Source organism: Salvia hispanica, unplaced genomic scaffold, assembly GCF_023119035.1.
Source record: "Salvia hispanica cultivar TCC Black 2014 unplaced genomic scaffold, UniMelb_Shisp_WGS_1.0 HiC_scaffold_983, whole genome shotgun sequence".
Classification (NCBI taxonomy): Eukaryota; Viridiplantae; Streptophyta; class Magnoliopsida; order Lamiales; family Lamiaceae; genus Salvia; species Salvia hispanica.
The window spans coordinates 16,908-41,845 of NW_025952780.1; the positions used below are offsets into that span (position 1 = coordinate 16,908).

General features: G+C 35.9%; 1 protein-coding gene and 2 pseudogenes across 1 annotated transcript; 2 read left to right on the forward strand and 1 right to left on the reverse strand.

Moving 5' to 3' along the window:
* Positions 1-3,255: 3,255 nt before the first annotated feature.
* Positions 3,256-7,176, forward strand: LOC125200464 (protein SUPPRESSOR OF MAX2 1-like). The gene is made up of 3 exons (XM_048098106.1): positions 3,256-4,790; positions 4,922-5,216; positions 5,304-7,176. The coding sequence occupies exons 1-3, from the start codon at positions 3,580-3,582 to the stop codon at positions 6,909-6,911; spliced, it is 3,114 nt and encodes a 1,037-aa protein (XP_047954063.1). The 5' UTR covers positions 3,256-3,579; the 3' UTR covers positions 6,912-7,176.
* A 7,320-nt stretch (positions 7,177-14,496) lies between these two features.
* On the forward strand, positions 14,497-17,555 carry LOC125200461 (annotated as a pseudogene).
* On the reverse strand, positions 17,508-21,009 carry LOC125200463 (annotated as a pseudogene).
* Between the last annotated feature and the right edge of the window lie 3,929 nt (positions 21,010-24,938).

Below are 24,938 nucleotides of genomic sequence, written 5' to 3' on the forward strand. Positions count from 1 at the left end.
AGTTGGAATGCTCCAAAATATACTATTTGACTTCTTAATACGATCTGAAACATTTTTTTCTTCTAAAATAATCACATTTAGCGTTTGTGGAAATAATGAGTGGAGAAATAAATAAGAAACTATTGCATATAAATTAATTACTATACTAAAAAAACATTAAATAATAATTTTAGCAAATAAAACAGGAATTTAATAGTTAGAAGTAAGATTTAATAAGTTTGATAACTTTTTTACGTACACATATATTGTTTGTTTTTCAGCTTCATGAAATTGGACCCTGTCTTTATGTCATATAACATAATTACTCTCTTTATTATGAAGTTTTAAACATTTGTACATTAATTAAAGGATTTAATGCTTAAGGAACTAACTTTAATTTCTTTAATTTAATTATTTATTATGAAGCTTAGTTATGTAATTTCATATATACACGACTCTTGACTATAAATAAAACGAATTCAAACAAAATAACTCCCTTTAGTTTTTTTATAACACCCTTTAATTGATTTGTAATATCAAAAACATGTTTCAAGTTAGAAAGTCAAAATTTTATGTATTTTTGTTGAATTCATGTTTTCATACATCAATTATAGCAAATAGGAGCACGTAACTAACTATTCTTGAAATTTTAAATATAATTAAATGAAGAATATAATTAGATTGAAAATTGCTAAAGTTCGCGATTGTTTGTAAGGCTAGTGAAATGCCTTGGAAAAAACATATACTACTATCGAGGCTAATCCGATTGTAATTTTATCGACTAGAAATTTTCATCCTTGACCTTCTACAATTAAAAGGCTATTCGAGTTAGCCCACAAATTTCAGACTATATTGACATCCCTATCTTGCATTTTTGCTATTAGTGTAGCAATAAAATTAGGTAACATTAAATTAAAGGAGTGAAATTATCATATAGCTTCCACGTTTTGTTTGGAAATTACCTATTTTATAGTGTATTTTGAACTTTGTCACATCTATGTTTTATTTAATTGCTAATTAATCAAGTTGTGCGAGTTAGTTAATGGCTATTAGTTTAGCTAGCAACTAAATGTAGTTAGAGGCCATGCTTTTACTTCAAGATGGAATTATTATATAACTAGGTTTCTACTAAAAAAATTATAAACAACTTGAGAAAGTCAGCTTTATTAATAGTTCCAGACATTGATATAAACTACACATTCTCCTTAGGACTAACTGATAATTAAATAATTTCCATTGACTATTACAAAAAGAAATCTTTACGTACACCATCTAAAAAAGCTATATCAATAAACATAAATGCATAGATGACTCGTATTAATCGACATCAAACTTCAATTACTACATAAGTTAGATTTTTTTGTTATCAAGTTTCTTATGCTAATTGGATAAGAAATTTGATCATGGAAAAACGATGGATAAGAAAATTCTCCTTTTAATCTCTTGTTTTATTTCCCTCATTTTTTAAAAAAGAATTTCGCCATCTATATTTGTGAAATATTGATGTGATAATTTATTTCTTATTGGAGTGAAAATGATGAATAATAATAAAATTATTTTTTCAGGTAATGATGAAAAAATAGAAAGAATTTAAAAGTCGAGACTCTTACTATTTTAACATAGTCTTTAAAGCAAAGAATCTATTAATTCGATGTTTCTTCAGCAGCAAAGGAATAAAAAACACTTCCATTATGAGAATTAACGCAATATTACATTGTAAGTTCAATAATATTAAATTTATCCAAAACTGACACAGTTTTATATATTTAACTTGAATTATCGACATTGAGAAAATTGTAGCTTGCTGCGGATGATTTTTTTTTACATCAAATTTATTCAAAATTAAATTTTTTGCGACCACGGAAAAATATTTCAGTGATCCTATGTGGCTTTCAAATACATAAAATTTGTACGTAAACATATTACTACTCAGTTTTATATATTTAAGTACTCCGTATTAATTCATTAAAGTAGATAGACACATTTGAGGAAATTACGATGGTTGTCATGGTTTAACATTGCTTTCGCTTTAGTTCTTTCATGCAATTCAAAAAAGTTTTAATTTTTGAAATATTATGGTAATATTTTTTAAAAATATAAAAAATAAATACATATTTCATTTTCTATTTATTTACTCTCTATTCACTAATATATAAAATAATATTATACTTATATATTTATAAAAATACATTCAATATTAACAAAATGAATAGTTAATTTCACTATTTAATCTATTGAAATATACTTTCTTCATTTCCATACAGAATTTAAGGATGGCTTAAAACCATTATAATAAAATTAGTAAAATATGAGATAAACATAAAGAAAATGTGATTAAAGTATTATTATAATATTTTTTTATATTAGAATAGATTGAAATAAAAAAAATATAACAATTATTTAAGATATTTCAATGATATATTTGTAATTGTAGAATGGTTACTCTTTTTTACTTTTTCATTCTCTATTATACTTTATTGTTTCTATTTATTTATTTATTAAATACTACATGAATTCCGTGCTGAATTAGAAATGTTGCATGAATTCCGTGCTGAATTAGAAATGTTTCACTTAAAGTGAGCTAAACACTAAAATATTAGTAGCGCGTGCCAACACGCACAGGTTAATAGATGTGGGATTCCACTTTGTCAATGATAGATGCGAACTAATCACAAATAAAGTGAGGGCTAAAAAGGCAGTCAATGTACAGTTTTAGTAATGAATGTTTAAGAGAGCGAGTTACATTAAGAAAAGCGAGAGAGAGAGAGAGCAATCTTTACCAAGTTACCAGTCATCATCTTAGCCTAAAAGGTTCATTTATCTTTCTTTTCTCACCTTTCCATAATCTTTCCCAAGATAATACTATAATAATATCACAGTAACTATATTATTTTATTCTCTACTATCACAAGGTTATTTACATATTGAGATAATTAATATAAATTGATGCTAAGTGCTAACCGTGGCCATTAACTTGAGTTTCATGAAATTGAGAGTAGTTCCAAGGCTCTAATTTCCACAAATTCCTTCTTCCTCATCCTCTTTTTTCCCAGCCTATTTAAATAAAACAAGAAAACAAACACTGCATGCTCTGTTTCTCTGACTCCTCTTACTTAAACTTTTAGCACCTTTTGGCTTTTTATGCTGTTATTTAAATAGGAATATTGTACTGTCTCCTTTTTATTTCTTTTCCTTTTTATTCATTATTATGTCACCCCACAAATGGGAGAAAAAGTTTGATTAGAAAAATAATAAAAGCCTTATTACGCCATCACCATCTGTTGTGGAAGGGATAATTTTGTGTGTATTGAATGCTAAAGAAGAGGGTGTTCATATCTTCAACCCCTCTGATAGAGAGAGAAGAGAGAGAAGAGAGAGAGAGAGAGGGGCGTTTGTGTGAAGGAGGCTGGTCCGATCTATCCTTTTCCCTTTGAATTTCACACACACCTTTTTAGTCTCACAAAAAGATCATATTTTTAGAGCCCAACAAATCCGTCAATCTCCAATTCAACTGAATCAAGATCCAATTTTCGATTTTGAGCTCAGAATTTGGGGAATTTCGAAGCCAATTTTGGAATTTGATAGAGAAGAAGAAGGAATATGAGAGCAGGTTTGAGCACTATTCAGCAGACCCTAACGCCAGAGGCTGCGAGTGTTCTCAACCTCTCAATCGCGGAGGCGAGCCGCCGCAACCACGGCCAGACGACGCCGCTGCACGTGGCGGCGACGCTGCTGGCCTCGCCCTCCGGATTCCTGCGGCAGGCCTGCATCCGGTCCCACCCGAATTCGAGCCACCCGCTCCAGTGCAGGGCGCTGGAGCTCTGTTTCAGCGTGGCTCTCGAGCGGCTGCCGACGGCTCAGAACGTGGACGGCTCGGGAGCCGAGCCGCCGATCTCGAACGCCCTCATGGCGGCGCTGAAGCGGGCCCAGGCTCACCAGCGGCGCGGCTGCCCCGAGCAGCAGCAGCAGCCGCTTCTCGCGGTGAAGGTGGAGCTCGAGCAGCTGATTATTTCCATCCTCGACGACCCCAGCGTCAGCCGCGTGATGCGAGAAGCCAGCTTCTCCAGCCCCGCCGTCAAGGCCGCCATCGAGCAGTCCTTGAGCACCTCCACCCCTCATTCTCATCACAATCACCACCACGTCGCTTCCAATAATGTCAATTTCGGAGCTGGAATTGGGGGAATCGGACCTAGGCTCCTCCCAAATCCCGGCCAATTAACCTCTCCGCAGCCAAATCAGAGCGTGTACCTGAATCCGCGCCTCTCCGGGGCTGCCAAGGGGGAGGAATTGAAGAAGGCTTTGGAGATAATGTCGAGAAGCAGGAAACGGAACCCGATTTTTGTCGGCGATTCGGAGCCGGAGACGGTGGTGAAGGAATTGCTGAGGAAGATAGTCAACAGGGAAATTGGGGATGATTCGATTCTAAAAAATGTTGAGATTGTGTCAATTGAATTAGGGCTTTTATCCGATAAAATTCAGATAGCATCGAAAATTGAAGAATTGGGAGGGGTGATCGAGGGCAGAATCAGGGGCGGTGGAGTGATCCTTGATTTGGGGGATTTGAAATGGTTGGTGGAGCACCAGAAGCAGCAGCAGCCGGTGGTTTCGGAGACGGCGAGGGCGGCGGTGGCAGGGATCAAGGCTCTGTTAGCTAGATTCGGCGGAGAAACCAATAAGCTCTGGTTAATTGGAACTGCAACTTGTGAGACATATCTGAGATGCCAAGTTTATCATTCATCCATGGAGATTGATTGGGATCTGCAGGCTGTGCCTATTGCTTCCAGATCGCCTCTGCCTGCGCTGTTTCCCAGGTTTGAATTCAATTTTTTCACTCTTGTTTCATTTCAATTGATGGATCTTATTCCCCTTTTTGTGTCTGAGTTTTCACTTGAGCATCACTGATTTGGTTGTGTTGAATTTTCATTTGGATTTTCTGATTTAGGCTTGGAGTTGAGAGAATATTGAGCAATCCGTTGGAGTCTTTGAATCCGTTGAAGCCGGCGGTAGCGAGCCCTCTGCCGGCTCTAACAAGGGGCCTATTTGAAAACCCGGGCGCTACTCAACTATTGTCCATTTGTCCTAAATGTTCGGAGAATTGTGAAAAGGAACAGGCGAAGCTCGCAGCTATTGAAAAATCGTTCTCCGAGGCGAAACAGGACACAGTCCCGTCTCTGCCTGCGTGGTTGCAGAATGCTAAACTCAACGCGGTTGATGCTATAACGGAAGATGAATCGCAGGTTGTTATTTACGCTCGTGTCTTTTACAAAATCCAGTTATGTTCGGTATATAATTATGTCTAGAGCTGATGATTTTTATATATACAGGGTAAGGATCAACATGTTCTTTCAAAGCAGAAGATGCAGGAGTTGCAGAAGAAATGGAGGCAGACATGCTTGCAGCTTCATCCAAATTTTCATCAGAATACTCGGCTCGATAGGGCTGATCCGCCTGCTCTGTCTATGTCGAGCTTGTATAATCCTAACCTTCTGTCGCGCTCGCCCTTCCAGCCGAAGCTGCAGATGGCCAAGCCTCTCGGGGCAGCTCTACAACTGAATATGAATCAAGCTTCGAGCCAACCTGCGGATCTCCTCAATCGCTCCCCTACAAGCCCAGTCAGAACCGATCTGAATCTTGGATGGAAAGGACTGGACAACGGACCTGAGAAAGCTTTGGAGGATCATGCTAAAGACTTCTTGGGCTGCATCTCGTCCGAGCCACAGACTAAGTTGCTTGATAAATTCTCTAACGCTTTGGATGCCGATACGTACAAGAAACTGCTCAAGGGGCTCATGGAGAAGGCGTGGTGGCAGGCTGAAGCAGCGTCCGCTGTGGCCTCAGCCATCACCCGATGCAGATTGGGGAATGGGAAACGACGTGGTGCTGGAACGAGGGGTGACATTTGGTTGTTATTCACGGGGCCGGACAGAGTTGGGAAGAAGAAGATGGCAACGGTGTTGGCCGATCAAATGTTTGGGGTTAATCCTGTGATGATATGCCTAGGCAAACGACGGGATGATGAAGATTTGGACATTAGTTTCCGAGGTAAAACAGCTGTAGACCGGATTGCAGAGGTTGTTCGAAGAAACCCGTTTTTGGTGATCATGCTCGAGGACATTGATGAAGCGGATATGCTAGTCCGTGCGAACATCAAGAGGGCGATTGAGAGAGGCAGGCTCACCGATTCTCATGGCCGTGAAGTCAGCCTAGGCAATGCCATATTCCTCATCACTGGAGATTGGTCTGTAACAAATCCCGACGCTGTAAGAGAAGGTAGGTTCGTGGACGAGGAGAAGCTTGCGTCTGTAGCAACCGGTGGCTGTCAATTGGGACTGATCGTTAGAGAAAAGAGTGCGAAACGCAGACCTAATTGGTTGCAGGATGATGATAGGTCAATGAAGCCAAGAAGGGAATCGGAAGCTGGCTTGTCCTTGGATCTTAACCTCGCATCAGCATTCGTCGAGGACGACAAAACTGACGGCTCGAACAATTCGAGCGACCTGACCTTCGATCACGAGGATGAACTCAGCCTTGTAAATGGGCACTTCTCTGTTACATCTGTGCCTCATGACCTCGTGAGCAATGTGGATGATGCCATAGCGTTCAAGCCCGTGAGCTCGGCTTTTGTCCGAAGGGAAATCAAGAAAACAATCACGGTTAAGTACTCCATGGCCGTGGGCGAGAAGGCGCCGCCTATACAAGTGGAAGACGACGTGTTGGAGAAGATCTTAGGGGGGCTGTGGCACGACCGGAGCAGCCTCGAAGAATGGATTGAGAAAGTTGTTGCACCGAGTTTCGACCAGCTGAAGGCGCAGCTGTCCTTGTGCGGAGACCATAGCAACTCGGTAGTTCGCCTAGTGGTGGAGTCGGGCTCGAGCGACCGGGGCAAGAGCCACGGGAATAGCGAGTGGCTGCCTAGCAGCATTCTGGTATGATAATTTTGTTGATGTTGGGGTTCATATTTGTAAATATTTTTGCTACTCTTTGGCACATTATAGAGTAAAAAGAAAAAAAGGAAAAGGAGTAAAAAGAAGTGTAACGGTTAAGAGAGGGATGTTGACAGGTTAACGAATCTCAAACCACAATTACTTTTCTTTTTATACTGTAGCACTACTATTTGTTAATTGCTTTTACTATTAGTGCCATAAATGTTTGAATAGGAAGAAGATGAATAAACACGAGGCTATTTGATTTGTCGAAGGGAGGGGGGTGTTGTGGTAATTTCAAGTTGTTGACTGATTCTGGAGTCAGTGCTGTAAAAGGATAGTTAATGGGTTCGGTAAGGTTCGTACTAATTGGCGGTCAAAAATGAACTTTTTGCTTTGATTAATTTGGTAAAAAGTGGGGCCCATGTAACGAAAAGGCTCTGCAGCAGTCACGTTTCTGCACGTGCAACGTGTCGCCACCCCAACTAAATAATGTCACGCCTTTTTACCTTTCGATCCTTGGTTTCAAGTGGATCCAATGCTCCTTTTTTGCGTCGGTCTTTCATATCCTCCATTTAAACTCTTGATGCCGGAGGGAGCCAATCAATTTATATATGTTCCACATACTTCCTTCGTCTTAAATTATTAATTCATGCATATCTTTTGAATACATTATTATTTAAAAAATTAATGTTAAATTAATAAAATGTTAGTAAAATAAGAGAGTGAAAAAGAGAATAAAACAAAAAGATAAATTTTTTTTACTAAAATAAAATCAAGTAGATTGAATCAATTCAAAATAAAATAAGTATGAAACAAGTAGCTTAGAACGGGAAAGTATATTGCATCTAAATATGCCACAAATCATAAATAGTTTCTAAATTAGTATGTCGTTTGATCACACATGGCTTCTAGGCTTCAAAAAAAATACTCCTACTTAAGAATGATTCTTGATAAATACTCTTCACGCCCATAATAAATGTTACATCCGGGGATGATACAAGATTTTAGGAAATACTGTATTATTTTGTGTATTAAATAAAGATAGAAAATACTCCAATCGTCCCATTAGAACTGTCCCATTGGAACTGAAATATTTACTTTTCGGCACGAGATTGCAAATAGTGTTATTTTGTGAGTTAATGAAGAGATAATAAAGTAACAAAGATGAAAAAGTAGACATGATGTTGTTTCAATTTTAGAAACATTTCATTTTTAATGGGACAACCCAGAAAGGAAAATGGTTCATTTTTATTGGGATAGATGGAGTATATTTTTATATATTGATGTGAAAGAATTTTTTTTTCTAAAAAATTTAAGTATGACATCTTTTGTGAGACAAACTAAAAAGAAAATGGGGATTAGTGCTTAAAACCATCAACTTTCGTCTAATGTTGGTATTCTCCACGAGCTTTAAAATTAGTCTAAAATATCAAAAAATTTAGATTATGTGTGTTATCTCCCAATTCATCCCAAATAAGATATCTTCGACAAAACTTATTCTACGTGGGTAATCGTGAAATATTTTATGATATTTTAGATCACTACCTTCTAAGTTCTTATGGTAAGTAGGATAAAAATCACGTAGAACGTTGATTTAGTGGTGCTAACTAGGGTAAAAAAAATGCACCTAAATTAGTCGGATATGATGCATAATCTGCCATGGGAAATAACAAACAAAATATTAAACTTGTGATATTTTAGACCGATTTTAAATTTTGGGAGAAATACCAAAATTTGGCCTAAGTTGATGGTTTTAAGGACCAAAATCTTAAAGGAAACACTTGCAAATCGAAGAAATCGGACCAAGAAAAAAGGATGAAGAAAAATGGAAATGAAAAAAAATGAGGAAGAAGAAACTGGTCTTGCATATTAAAAATTTTCGTACACCTATAAATTGTGCTAAGAAATCTAGGAGCACACATGTAGTTGTGCTCGGGAAATTTTTTACCAACATAACAAGCACATTTTGTGTCACTCGTAAACTGTCACCTGATTACCATTTGCAAGCATATTTTACGGGTGCTCGAAATACAACGAACATATTATGTTTTAGTCGAAAAATGTCGGTGGATAATAATCCGAGCACCAATATCCTCGGAAATTTACTCGCAAACTATTCTCGCCGAAAATATTTCCTAGTGTTGCTAAAAAAACAGTCGTTATATTCACCATATTTGGAAAATGCTCGGTGGTTTTTGATTGTTGCTCGCAAATCTGCTTGAATAAATTAATTAGGAAACTAGTAAACAATTGATTACGAATTATAAGATTGTTTTAATTGAAGAATGTAACTCAATTTACTGTTGCAAATATCATTTTCATACTTATCCTAATATTGCCGACATACATAATTCATGTATTAAAACTGTTTTATACAACTGTGTGCATAACTATTTAAGTGTCTGAAAGTAACATTGATATGTTTGTTGTCTTTATTTAATACACGACCCCAACGGATTGCAATACATCTCGTATGAGTGCATTTACAAAAAAAAAGTGCCATTATATATTTATTTATCTATAATGGATCACTAGCATGTAAATAGTCCACATGAGTATTCTTATATTAAAAAAATTTGGGGTTGTACTGTTATGATATCAAACAGTAATATATGATACAGTGCTTTTAGTACAATGCTAATAATTGCTGAGATATTTAATATTGCAGAGAATATTTTGTTTATTCACTGCCAGTAATTTTGAAATTGCTGGTCTTTTGAATTTGGTATGTATATTTTCAATAACTCTCCCCAAAACATAGCTTACAACTTTCATTGTACTGTGCTCTCCAAAGAATAACTCTTCTCAAAATCTCACTCAAAAGGTTCTGAGTTGGAATCCCATTCTAACTAAGGATTCATCAGTTTCGAAAAGAATATTGATTTACGCTTTTAATTATTTTTTATACTTTCAAATTTTGTGTCAAAATAAGTGCGTCCAACTAATAACTACTACTACTTCATTTGGGTAACGCATATCGTGTATACATGATCTGATCCAAAAACTATCGGGTCGGGTATTTGATACCCGTAATTTCAGATATCACGATTAGGTCCAGATAACTATATTTTGGGAAAACAAGTATCAGGTGTTACCGATTAACCCACTGAAAAATATAATCGGGTATAAGCAATTACCCAATTGAAAACACCGAATTTGTTTAATATTTAATTTATTATTTAGCATTAAATTTTATTTTTGACCCTACTTTTGTATTAGCAAGTTATATGTATAAGTATATTAAGGATAATCGGAGAAATATACTTGACTTTATCACTTTTATAACAGGTAGCAAAACTGAAACTCTTTTTCCTTTCTAATCTTCTTTTTCCACTATAGTCGACATGTTATATTTATCTAACAACTAACTCACCTATTTAAGACCCACTGGCGGTTTCAAGAGCCACAAATTAAAACCAAAATTGGAGTCACTACAAATCCCCATTTCCCTCTCAATAATTAATGCGTGAGGGCACTTCGAAAAAGACACATACTTCGAATCTAGACCACTATAAAAAAACTCAAATAAAATCAAAAAAAATAAACATAACACGATTATAAATTAAAGCGTGGATCGATTAATTCCAAGAATTAATTTCAAAAATAACATGCACATCTACATACTTGGAAGAAGAAATCAAGTGACATACTCACAATCCGAAGAAGCAAAGTGGCTCATTGCAATTTGGTTGTGACATGCATGTGGTTTCATTTATTAGGCCGACCAAAAATCACTTTCTTTTTACATTGTCCCACTTAAATTTGTGCATATATATGAATAGTTTGACCACCTTTTTCATACATGAGGGCATGAATATTAAGTTTTTATATTGATATTTGTCGTGTCAAATAATGATGTATAACTGCCAACATATCTATCTTGCATTCATCAATTTAGCGTGTATAGTAGGGAAGAAGGATAAAGGTGATTGTTTCAAGGCCACACATAGACGAATTGGGAAATGCTTCTAATCCATGGGGAGATCTCTCTATCTTTAATTTGAAAAAGGGGTTTTTGTATTTTTCTTTTTTTGGTTTAACAAACATATCATATCATACTTGTCTTATTCTTAATAAATTGATTGGGTTAGAAGTTTTTTTTATAAAAATATGAGAGATTATTTATACGCGTTTGGTGTGAATTTGATTAGGGTGGACACGTACGTAAAGGAAGAAAACTTGGTGGATGACTTATCAGTTTTATCATGATGCTTGGTTGCATATAGAGTACACTTGCGTGTGAGTTTAGTTACATATTATTCAGTGAGAACTGAGAAATCATTCTTTGAAAATTGATTACGCGTTTTTGCAAATAAATTTGTCAAAATAAAAATCGTCCCGCGGGGAGGGAAAGTTTGATTTCCATGCAACATCTCCATCACTCTTCTTTAAAGTTAGAATTCATAACTATATCACAGAACATATCAGTTTCTAATTTAATATATGTAACTTTATATCATAATATGTTTTGTGATACAAAATGATGTTACTGTATCAATGAATTTATGTAATTTTCAGTTATCTAAGTTCTCATTTTAAATAAGTTGGCATTGGAATCAGTCCCTACATTCATCCATAAGTATATATATTTAGTATTCTTTTGTAAAATAAATATTTTAGACTGAAATTGTAATAATTAAAGATAGGTAACCAAAGTATAATGAGACAGTAAAATTTAGTTTTACTTTTGCAAGGTACTAACCGAGTCACCTATTATGATAAACATGTCCACTACTCAGTCTAGAATGCAAACGAGTTAGAATTGTTTGCTTTTAAACCAAAAATATTATAAAATACTCCTTCCGTTCCATAGTAATGGAAGCATTTCTTTCCGGCACCAAAATTATGAAAAAGATGTGTAATGTATTAAATAAAAAGATAATAAAGCATGAGATAGGTAAAAATAGAGATAATAAAGTAAGAGAGAGGGAAAAGTAAGAGTAAGAAAATGTGGTAATACTTTTACAGAAAAGAGAAATAACTCTATTACTATAGACATCCAAAATAAAAAGACTCTACTACTTTAAAATAAAGGGAATATATCATAAATGAATAAGCAAAATACATGTAAAAAAAAAATCGAAAAGTGTTTTAGGCTAGCAGACTCGAAATATGCTTTCAATATACTCTAATAGTTTTTTTATAATAACCAAACAAATTTTTCTTTTGTTTCTGGTTTATCATGTTTTAAATACTTCATCTATCTCAAGTAGATATCACCTTATGATGCAAAATTTTAGAAATATTGTTTTGTTTAAATTGGATAAAAAAAAATAACTTTATCAATTATTGTGAGAGAACTTTTTCTAAAAGAAAAAATATACACATCTATTATAAGAAACTAAAAAGGAAATTAGTGTGACATCTACATTCGGATCTTGTTATAAATTGTAGTACATGAGATCATAGATAAATATATAATCGAGCATTCTGCAGTTGAAAATCACAAAAAATATTTGACAGGCTTGGGTTAATAATTTTGATTCGAAATTATTTTTCATGTGTTATGCATAAAGTCATATTTAGGATCACGTGTCTTTAAAAAAGAATACCCCTCCAATATCAAGTTATTTGAATGAAGAATTTGGCCAAACTGGTCGATATTTTATGATTTGATCTTAAACTTTATTTTTAATTTTTGCATCCTGATCATTTCAAATCGATCACAATGGTCACGACTAATTGTTCGCTAGTTTTTAACATCAACGGGTTTAATTGATTTTGACCAAATTAGACTATTAATTATATTTTTACTTCCTAATTATTTTCTTTAAATTCTTCAAAATATAACAACGAAAATTCATGAATAGGGCAATGTCCTGGACGAATTCCAACGCGAAACCACCGCTGATTTGCTTCACCGCAATGGCGGAGGGAGGTGGTAGGGTTCAAATGACCGCCAAAAAAAATTTATTTAGTACTATTATGTATATATATAGAAAATTTTAATTTTATACTAAAATGTACCCCTATTCCTATTCGACTACTCCTATTTGACTACTCGTACCCCGAATATAAATTCCTCGGATCCGCCACTGCTTCACCGCCACCTTCTTCAGCCTTCCGACTCTCGCAGCCTTCTCTCCGTCGGAATAGCCTAATTTGTAATTCTGCAGAAAATTTCCCTCTTTCTCGCCGATCGCGGTGGTAGCTCCATGAATTCATCAAAATTTTCGCTTCCGCAGCCGAGAAGATTCTCCAGCCATCGCCCCCGCTCTGCTCCGGCGTTGTAGTCGAATTTTTCATTTACTCCGCTGAATCAAATCGTAGGGTTTCGCGAAACTGCGGCATTCATCGCTGCTGCAAACTAATTTTAGATTAGTGCTTAAATTAAGAGAATAAATGTTTAGTTTTTATGATGAAGTTTCTTTACCTGTACTGTTTAATGTTTAGTTATAACGAAAATTCGTGAATAGGGCAATGCTGGTTATTTACTTAGTTCTTCGTTGTTATATTGATACGGATGTTTGTTGGAGGGGAGTGGTTTGGCCAGAATAATAGGGAAGTAGTTAGTGGGGAAATCCCAAGATTATCTCGCCTAATTATTTGTTCAATTTCTAAGATTTTATTGTTATTTTGAATTATTGTAGATTTGTTTAGCTGCCTATAAGGTGGGTCAGTAGGAGTAGCTCATCATCTTGGAGAGATCGCTTATTGGACGAGTTTTTCTCGTAGGCCTCCTTCGTGAGGATTAGGCCTCGCGGAGGATTTTCCTTTCCCGTTTTGCTATTCGCCTATTCCAATTCAGTCAAATAAAGCCGAGAATCGAGATATTATTTCCGATTCATTATTATTCTCTTAGGGGAGTTTATCAAGTCATATGTGGAGGAGTTTATTCCTCTAAAGATTTCGAGAGCACGACTTGTGCTCATTCTTGTCAACAGCCTTTACTCCTAACATATATTTTGAAGAATTTAAAGAAAATAATTACGAAAATATTAGGAGTAAAAAATCATAATTAACGTCTAATTTGATCAAAATCGAGATTAAACCCGTTACACGTTAAAACTAATGAACGTAGTCCAAGACCAATGTGATTCGATTTGAAATGTCCAGATGCAAAAATTCAAAAGATAAAGTTTAGGACCAAAATCGTAAACGAACATATGTTCGAGCATTTGGCCTTTACTTTGAATGAATTGCATTAATTTTTTAATGTCTCAAGTTATTTGAGTTATTTCTATTTATGGCTTAAAATAAAATATTTAATCTCACTTAGTTTATTCTCTCTTTTTTTTTATTTTATTACTTATTTAATTTATTAAACACAGTTTTATTAAATTCTAGATGGAAATATACAATAAAAGCAGTAAAACTATATTTAAATCTTCTCAAGTCCATTGTTGAGGCCCATATTTTCCAAGGCCATATCCAAAGCCCATGAAAATGTGGTATAGACAGACTGAAGCCCAATTAGTTGTTATATTTAATGAAGTGGGCCATTAAAGAAGCCAATAAATTCAGTTTTGGCCAATTATTGAGGCCCATATTTGCCAAGGCCATATCAAAAGCCCATGAAAAAATGTGACCGACTAAAGAGGGCAATAAAATTGAAAATATTTAACTTAAAAATACATTTTTGGCTTGGGTTTCAAATTTCAATGGAAGAAAACTAGTGACTGCAAATCCAAACTCATCCAAATCCAGAGTGTGAGTTTTGTTCAGAGAAGCTAAGGAGAAGATAATGTTGATAACAGTGAGACAAATCTCTTCCTGTTTGTGCTCCACCACATTTCCAAATCACAATTCAGTATCCAAGAAACCTTCTTTTCTGCAAAGCCGCACAATTATGTCTACAAATCCATTTGCAGAGCAACTCTCACTATCCACAAGAACACCTCCACCAGCAACAACAATCAAAGGTTAAACGTTTATGAATCCCCTATTTTTAGCGGAAAGGGTTTTCCTTCACGCTTTCTTCGTGTTCAATTTCCCAATTTGAACTTTAATTAATCCTGCAATTTTTGCCTGTTTTTGAATCGATGTTTTATAATATTTATCTCTGGAAATTGCTCACGTTGATAAAGTTATTATTCATTACATTATGCATATTCTATAATTAGATTTCACAGTACTGATAATGTATTAATTGTTTGTGTTATTTGAGTTCCTGGTGTGAGTTATGTGCTTTTAGGATGATTAAAATTAAAATAGTTCTCAAATTGCTTAGATAATGGCTTTTTAATCAAACTTGTAGCAATTTGTCTGCTTAATGACCTATTTCAGAGATGGATAGGTTTGGAGATGTTGCTTTTTACATGTCTTTGAAGTAACTAGCATTTAAGGCTTTAACTGCATCAAAATGCCCTAGTGTATTGACATATTTGTTGTGATTTAAACTTCTCCCAGTTGTGAGAGTTCGTCTTTTGATCCACTGGGTATCGATCCAGGTGGATTCTCAGCTATAAAAACTGCTTGGGAAAGTGTTGTAGAAGTATTTTCTCAAATTTCTGAGGGGAACTCAGGCATACGAAAAGAGAAAGCATCATCTGCAAGAGGAGTGGCAGGTTTCTTTAGTAGCATATCTGTTTTCAGATTTTATGTCCTATATAAATCTTTACTTGCTGCTCTTGGCCATTGCTTAGATTCTTTGACATTTTCCAGCTGCTATCGAAGATACTAGAATTGATGTTGGGGATTTCTTCAAGGGTCCACTTCCTGGAAAATTTCTCAAGCTTTTAGGCTTTCTTGCTCTATCGCGACTTGGTATATACATACCTCTTGGTGGAGTCAATCGGGAAGCTTTTGTTGGTAATTCGACCAGAATAGCCTCTTAGGCACTCTAGATTCATTTTCTGGAGGGGTATTGGTCGGCTTGGAATAGGCTCCCCTTTGGGATTGTGCCCTTTATCAATGCGCAGATTGTTTTTCAGCTTCTCACTCAAATCTATCCCAAATTGCAAGAACTTCAGAGCGAGAAGGTGAGGCTGGAAGAAAGAAGGTGCTGCAGTATACTCGATATGCATCTGTTGGCTTTGCAGTTGTGCAGGTAAATGAATGGACAATATAGAGGCTTGCATACAGTGTCATGCCGGGATAGCATCATTCTCCTGGCATTATCAAACCTTGTCACCATTTGCTTTTGTGTTTTCTGTAAAAATTTAATTTGCTTGCAGGCGATTGGACAAGTGTTGTATCTTCGACCATATGTCAATGACTTCAGCACCGAGTGGGCTCTCTCGTCCATTATTATGCTGACTCTAGGCTCGGTGTTGACAACCTATATTGGGGAAAAGAATTACCGATTTAAAACTTGGAAATGGTACATCACTATTGATCTTCACAAATATCATATCCTATTTACCGGCATCGTTTGGGAGGACAGTTGCGGAAGCATTTAAAGACGGTAACTATGCTGGACTAGTTGGCATCATTGTCTCTTTCTCCTTGCTGGTCCTTAGCATTGTATATGTGCAGGTACAATTTATCTTTGCTATTCAAGTTGTTGAAATGCTACTACTCATTGGATTCAGTGGAGTGGTTTTTTATGTTTCAGGAAGCAGAGAGGAAAATCCCAATTAATTATGCCTCAAGATATACAAGCGGAGCCGGAGGACTTCAAAAGTCTGCTTACTTACCCTTTAAGGTCACTACATGTTTCTGATATTAACTGTGCTTGTTGCATATATTCACTCTAAGAATTGCCATTAAATCCCGCCTCTGTTGTGAAAATGCGGAAACGAGTCTGTTCAGAAATAAGCTCAGCAAAACATTCATCTATTTATGTCTCTTTTGATTGCCAGTTCCATTTTCAACTTTTACATAACGCCAGCAAGGAAATTTCGTAGTATAAGATTTGCTCTATGCATCGTAATAATTTTATACCAATAGCTTAAGATGAACAGGTGAATAGTTCAGGAGTGATGCCCATCATCTTCTCTACTTCGTCCTTGGCTCTTCCAGGAACTATAGCACGATTTAGGGTCTGAATTTTCTAAAGAAGGCTGCTGTAGGTTTGAACCCTGGGGGTACGTCGTAAATCAATTAAGTTTCATATTGGTTTTTATTAAAGAATCTGCCCAAAATGTGTGATATTTTTATGATTCAGGTTCTCTGTACTTGCCAACAAACATTTTGTTAATAGCATTCTTTAATTACTACTACACCTTCCTGCAACTGGACCCCGACGATGTCAGTGAACAGCTGAAGAGGCAAGGTGCTTCAATCCCGCTTATCCGACCTGGAAAAAGTACTGCTCTTTTCATCAAAACGGTAACGGCCTCCCTCCCTCACCCATATATTATTTATAACTCCATTATGCACAAGTCGTTGAATGCGTTTTGTTGCTTCTATGTTCGGGTTGGATTTGTAGGTACTGAGCAGAATATCAGTTCTGGGTTCTGTATTCTTGGCTATTCTTGCTGCTGGTCCTGCTGTCATTGAGCAAGCAACACATCTTACAGCTTTTAGGGATTTGCGGCACGTCTGTCCTCATTCTCGTTGGTTGCGCCACTGATACAGCTAGAAAGGTCGAGGCCGAGATCATTTCCCAGAAGTACAAGACCATAGAATTCTACGACAATGAAAAGTATTGAGACACACACGCTACTTGTAATTGGTGCATGAAGCCTTGTTCGAGGTTCACTGATTAACAAGACATCGTGTAATAACCATTTCCGATTATATATTATCAAATATTTCTACATTCAATGATGAAACTGCAGAGAAAGTAGTAATCTTTTGTATGCATCGACTAGACTAATCGTCTGGCTCAGCAGAGAAGTCGGGCTCCTCAGGTTTTGGGAGTTTAGGCAAATGTACATGTTTAATCTTCTTTCTGGTGTTGCAGCAAATCTTGAAGCTAGTATCGTCACTCCAAGATTTGAGCTGATTGTCGAGGGTCGTCGTTGTAGCAGCTGAAGAATCGCTGCCTTCCATTGCAAATGACTCCATTCTGGCAAGATCCTTAGCCATCTTTCTCCTTTTGAATCTCCGCCACGCAGCTTGTATGAAGCACGCAGCCCAAGTCCTCCAGTGATGAGAATAGAAGCGGAATGTGTGCTGCAGTTTCTTACTGTGTAGGCGCCGGAACTGATTAGCGCGAACTTGAGATCTTCCGCTCGCAACACAAAAGCCTCGACTTCAACAAGGGCGATAACCGTCCTTGTAGAAGAAGGCAAGTTGAGAGCTGATTTGAGGAGCAGAGCCCAGGCTAGGAGCTCCTCCCGCAGAAATCTCCAGGTCTCAGGGTGATGGAGTTGAAGAAACCAGTCCGACCTCCGTTTGTAGTTGAACTCTCAAGTCGTCCTCTGATGATGAAGAGCATCTCCGACACAGGGTCGCCCTCACGAACAATGTAAGTTCCCCCCGTACTCAACGAAGAAACCAATCGTTCACATATAGCATCGAGTAACTGATCATCCATCTGGGAGAAAAAAAGGGAAACCCGCAAAAACATGAGGAAAGATCACTCTCAGCTATAGATGCAATCCTAGTAAAATTAGTACAGTGATGGAGGATCATACTCGTCGGACAAGGTCCAAGCATAGGTGGCGCTGTATGTCACGGCTCAGATCAAAACCCGGGAAATTTCCTTTTGGGGAAGAAAACATACCCCCACGTTTCCTAAAACCAGGAAGCTTCTGTCCGCATTTCCTCATGTCTCGCTTTTGAGTCTCCTTTCCCCCGACCAAACCCGTTTGACTGCAAGTAAGTCTGCAAGTAAAATAGAAATCATACAATTAAAGCCACAACCCAAAAAAAAAAAAAGATGGATTACCCAACAAAAATAAAAAATGGACAATTCACTTGCCTGCATTTTTCCCAATAAGATGTCAAACAGAACAAGACCCAATATAGCAATGAGAATGGCAAATGATGTTTCTCCCAATGTATTTCTGGTCGACAAATTCTGCCCTATGAATGAGTAATATAAACGAACAAGAAGAAGTTAGCAGTCAGTTGGGGGGAAGGATCAACAGCAGCTGAATAGGATATACAAGTTCTTGATTAACATTGAGGAAAGCAGTAAAGAAATAATAATAGTACCTTTAAATTCTGCAAGCCCCACCCAAAACAGTAGAAGTATCTTCGGACAAAGCTAGAAGATCGACCTGTTTTATTACAGCTTTCCAAAACCAATTTGAAGTTAATCTCCCGGTCAGGATCACAACTTTGGGAAAACCTTGGTGCCATTAATCCAAATATTGCCCAAAAACAGCAGCGTCGCAGTTCAAATACGGGGAAACATTTTGTAGGGCTTTCTTCTCTCTTGCATACTGATTTCCAAAGACAAGACCTGTCAACCGACAGTACATACCAGGCCGCGCCCAGGACCCATGACAACAAAATACAATCAGTTTACAGTTGAACAACTGCATTAGGCAAAAACAATAACAGCCCGTTACATACATGGCTTGCCAGCATGTGATATCAAAAAAAAGCAGCCCTGCCCCCCAGTTTTTGGGCACCACTCCTGTTGTTTTATTATTTGAGAACTCAATGGGAAAATGAGGTATAACCTTGGGATATACTGTAACAGTACAATCAGAGCAAGAGCATTGTTGTTTGGGTTTTATTTGTTGTTTCTTGTAGCCCGGGATGATGAACCAGATGACCATCTGTACCATATAACCCAAACAGTCATTAGAATGCAAGAAACAAAAACCCGGGAAACACAGGACTTGAAGAAATGGATATAAACAGATAAGCATACTGTAATAACAAACAATGCCAGCTTTGTGGTTCATAAGAAGCACGTGAAGAAACAAAAACATAATAAGGCAACGGCTTATGGTATCGAGCCTTGGACAATATACACAGGACCAAAATCTACTAGGTTCTACTACTCGTATAGTTTTACAATCAGAATATAACTATACTATCCATCTTCCTCGATTCATCGTTCACCACACTATCCATTTCTCCGAAAATCTACTAGGTTCTACAGACTCTAACTAGACTAGAATTCCACAAACACCAAAAATCTATAGCACATCTTTCACCTTTTCATTCAAGTCAAGGTTACACTTGTATAAGTCTCAGTAACAATATCTCGAAATTGGTTTCATTTTAGCTACAACACATACCAGGCGATATTTCCTTACATACGTTGTTCCAAATAACAATGTGCCTTAGCAGAAACCGAGAGTAACTAGCATATTACATCAACCTATTTATCACTTGGAGAAACAGAATGTTTAGACCTAAGGAGCAAAATAGTCAAAGAGAATCATACTGCAAGCTCGATAACCCGGCATACGAACTGAAAATACAATCAGTCACAAGAAATACCTGAGGCAGAGGCAAAGTTGCTACTAGATCAATGAAGAAGTCAGATCTTAGATATCTCCGGGCAATTTTCTTAGGATCCATCACAAGTTCACCCCTACCAAACACTCGTGAACTGGGAGCCACATATGCCGTCCTAAACTTAATCACCACGTGCAAGAGATAGAAAAGATCGGCAATGGTGCGGAAAAAGGTTACGACAATCCGCAACTTGACATCCTTTCTGCACACCACGAACCCTTACTCCCTCCTATACTAGGCAGGTAAAAATATAGCGGATCGACGAAAAGCGCCAATAGGCAAGAAACTATGAATGCCCTGTTCCAGTTGAGCACAATATCACTACCAGGGTCGAGTATATGCTTGTGGCATGGCTCCTGCTGCTCAGGAAAAACCTTGGCACCACCAAAGTTGAGGGACTTAATTATCTTGCATTTTCTATCAGAATTCAAAACTGTAGATGTCAATTTGTTTTGCTGCTTCCCCTCAGAAGAAAACCTAGAATTTTGAGACAACTCAACACAATATTAGTAAATCCCCAATTCAAGTGATTCAAGATTGTTGAAGGTTAGTGAAGTCCAACAAATTCTCCCAAGCATTATGTTTTTATTAACACAGAACTGACCTCCACTAAGCATAACTGATAAAAATCGATCTTTATTGAGAAAATCAGTCAAATTTTTACATCATTCTTTCAGCATAACTGAGAAAAAACCGATCTTTATTGAGAAAACCAGTTAAATTTTTACATCATTCTTTCCCACTTTACTCAGTTCTATAAAGATAGAGAGCAATTTTAGGAACCCAACAAGATAAAAGAGCAGTTTACATACCTCACATTCTTCCGCTCCTCATCTCCATCTTCAAAAGGCATTAGGCGCCCCTCTCTAGAAATGGAAATCCAAGAGTAAATATAGCAGCCACAAAAGAAACATAATTAACTTGTTAATGACGATGAAGAGAGTAAAACATTCTTGATCATGTTATTAAATCTGACAACTGACAGAGGGTTTGCTAAAAATCAAAAAAAGAAAGAGTAAAGAATTGTGAGTGCACAGGGATGTGTGTTCGATTGGTTCTTGGATTTTGAACAAATATTCATATTCTGATTCAAAAGGTGTTAATTAAGCTAATTTGTATTTGCAATAAGTCTTATGTTTTTTTTTGGGACTCATTTATAGAGTAGTCAAAGCAAATCATTAATATTTATTTGGTATTTTTAATAAAGAAAATGTGACTTTCACGCCTGAAATTAAGGGTATCAAACTTTTGCCCATAAACATTTTCAAGTTTGTATTTTTTTATCAATTACGGTCAATCTAAAAAGCTTTTTTTTGGCATATTAATATAAATAATTTTTTTTTTCAAAAAAATTAAATTTTTTGGATGTTCAAAAAAAAATAGTTCTTTAAAAAAATGGAAAGTTAACCTTTATACTCTATCCTTTTTTTCTTCTCTATATATTTTACCAATTTTTTCTCATATCTTTTTTTTTTTATTTTTTTTTATCTCATTATTCTCTCTTATTTCCCAACCATTAAAATCAGTTGCCCAAATGTAATTTTTTTTTTTGGGGGAATGGAATAGTTTTAATGAATTATTTAAATTATAAAAGGGGGTAAAAAATAAAATAAGAGAAAATAAAATAAGAGAGATGGGAAAATAAAGTTAGAGAGAATGAAGAAGTTTATTCTTTAAAAGGAAATTGCCCCACCCAGGCCCTGAAATCCTAAAAGGAATACTTCAATTAAGTGTGTTTGCTTTTGCATTTTATTTTTTAAATCTCTCATGCTTTACTAATTTTTTTCTCATTCTCTTTTTCTTTATCAAATATATACAATATACTATATGGATATTGCTTTTTTAATTAAATTTTTAAAATATTAATTCAAAAATTTTAGTACCCTTCTTTTATAGTAGTGGATATATTTTTTCCAACAGATTAAGAAAATTTTGTTGCGAAGTTAAGTATAGGAAAAAAATAAAGTAAAAATGAAAAAGAAAGAGATGAAAAAATAAAGTAAGAGGGGAAAAATTTAATAAGTTGACTTTTACTGAAAAGACCAACTATTAGAAAAAAATAACAAAATAACCTACTACTAAAAAAAAAGGGGAGTCTATTTATATTTGTATAATCAATTTTTTCACAAGGCATATGATCGCCCCACGTGATAACTTAAGTTTCTATTAATTCCCCCTTCTTCCAAAAAAAAAGATCACTTTATTGATCCCGTTTTAATGAGAAAATGGAAGAGGGGGAAAAAAGTGGGGAAAAGTAAGAGAGATAAAGAAAAAGAAAAGAAATTTGGAGAGGGAAAAAAAATAAAAGATGAAAAACTTTCCTTTTTAAAAAGTGGGATTTTTTTGGACGCCCAAAAAAGAAAAAAGTGACTATTGTTTGGACGGGGGGAGAATCTACGGCCCAAAGATTCGGTTTTTTTATTTTCACATTAAACATTATTTCATCCGCCCCTTTTTAGTTTATTTTTTTTGGGTTTTTAAGAATTATTAAAAAAAGAAAGGGAAAAAAAAATTATAATTTGGGCCCTTAAAAGGGTATGGGGTATTGAATAAAATTTTCCGAACCCAAAATTTGGAAAATTGGGATATTTTTCGGGGTTTTGGGCGGGGTCGGATTTGAAATTATCGAGATCGAAAACCCCAACCCCAATTTTCCGAATTTTTTTTTTAAAAAATTAAAAAAAATTTTGTATTTATTCTGATTTTTAAAAAATTTTTGTAATTAAATATAATTTTGCTTAAATGATTTCATTTTAGTTAATAGTCAGTGATTAGGGGGTTAGGGAATACCCCCAATTCATACCGTCAGTGACTTAGGGGGGTTAGGTAATACCCCACAACAAAATACTGCCCCCCCGCCATCACTTGCGCCGGGTTTTCCCCCCCTCCCAACGTCGGGGTTTTTCCCTTTCCCGGGGCCCCCTTATGGCATACCGCCCCTACTTATAAATTTTGTATTTTTCAAAGTTCGTAGTTATTTTTTATATACTATTTTTAAGTTTGTGTATTAAATTTGAATTATTGATTTCAAAAGTTTGTGCTTTAATTTTTTTTTAAAAAAATCAAAATACAATTACGGGTAGTGGGTACCCAAAGGAATTGGGTAACCCAAAACGTTCGGGTCGGGTATTTTAAGGAATTTGACGGCCCAAAATTTTTGCATCGGGGTCCACAAAAAATTTGGGGTGCCTAAGTGGAATATGTTTGGGGGTTTGATATTAAAAAGGGGTTTCGAGGGGATATGCCTTTTTTTACTACGGAGATACAGAAAAGCATCCCCTTGTTTCCATTTATTTAATAAATAATATAATATAAGGTTTTTTATAAAAATAATAAACAAGTCTAAGATTTTTACTAAGAATCAAGTAAAATTCAATGAATCCCCTCATGATTTTTCCAAGGGGGGGACTTCGATCTAGTAAAAAAGAAAAACGATTCACAAAAAAGCCATATCAAAGTTAAAAACAGGGTAATTTCCTTACCAAGAAAAGGTTATAACACCGTGGTAAAGCACCAAAAGGGGTCTAATCCAAATGATTCTTTATTGTATCTACCAAAAAATATATTTCAAAAAATTTAGTATTTTTTGTCTAGATATTAATATCAATATTGTTTATTCAACAAACCACTTTTAAATTATCAAAGGGAGTTTGACGTAACTCAATTCAAACCCAATAACGAATAACAAAGGTTTTGAATATTATTTCAAAATTCGGGGCCCGGGTATGATTAAATCCTAAAAGGGTGATCCCAAGAGGGTTTGAAAAAATTTATTATTGAAATTTAACAATTTAATTTATTCCACAATAATAAAAAAGTTTCAAACTAGAAAAAATCTTTGGGGTTAATTTAATTTGTCAATAGGGATGAATTAAATTGATGGGTCAAATAATCTTAAACGCGGGGGAATTTTTAAAATAAAATGGACCCAAGTTTTTTTAATTTTGGGGATTTAAGGGGGAGTGCAATTTATTTTTTGTGGGAAAAAAATAATATTCCACCGATAATATATTAAATTAGGGGCTTTTGATTTAATTGAATTTTTCTAAGGCCCAAACTTGTCATTCCAGGGTCCTCATCCTACCCAACAAGTCCATGCTTATAAATAGTGTAGAGATGGGAAACCCTAGAAAAGACTCCACACATCACAAACCCTAACCCTAGCCGCCATAACCGCGCCTCTCTCTCCCTTCTTGCTCGTGTGCCTTTGCACGGGGAGATTACGGTTTTGGTTTTTGTTTTTGTTCTATCATAATTCATAGGATTAGATCAAGCAATTTCGTTCGGTTGGTTTTCCCTGATCTATATCCTTTTTTTTGGGTTCCCTTCGAGATCCGCCCCCCTGGAGAATCAAGGACACGAATAGGTTGGAAGATTCACGGCCGATAAACCAAGGATCTGGTGGTGCAAGAATTCGATCCTATGATGGATCAAGATGAGGTAATAATCGAATCTACATCGAATATGCATGATTATGTGTTTATTTGATGTTATATCTATAGATCTAGTTATGCATGAAATTGGATCGAAGCATAATCACCTAAATAGATCCTTGTGACCCTTTGGCCGTGTCTTCCCGCGGTAGTCCCAACGAATATTGGTCCCACATGTACTTATTAATTTTAAATTAAAAATGGATATAGGGTATGGATACCCGTTATCCAAACCCGAAAAAATCGTAATTGATACCAAACCCAATTTTTCTGTTTTAGTTAGGGACAGTAGTGAGAATTTGATTGCATCGATAACCGATACCCGATCGGATATACGGAATTATCCGAT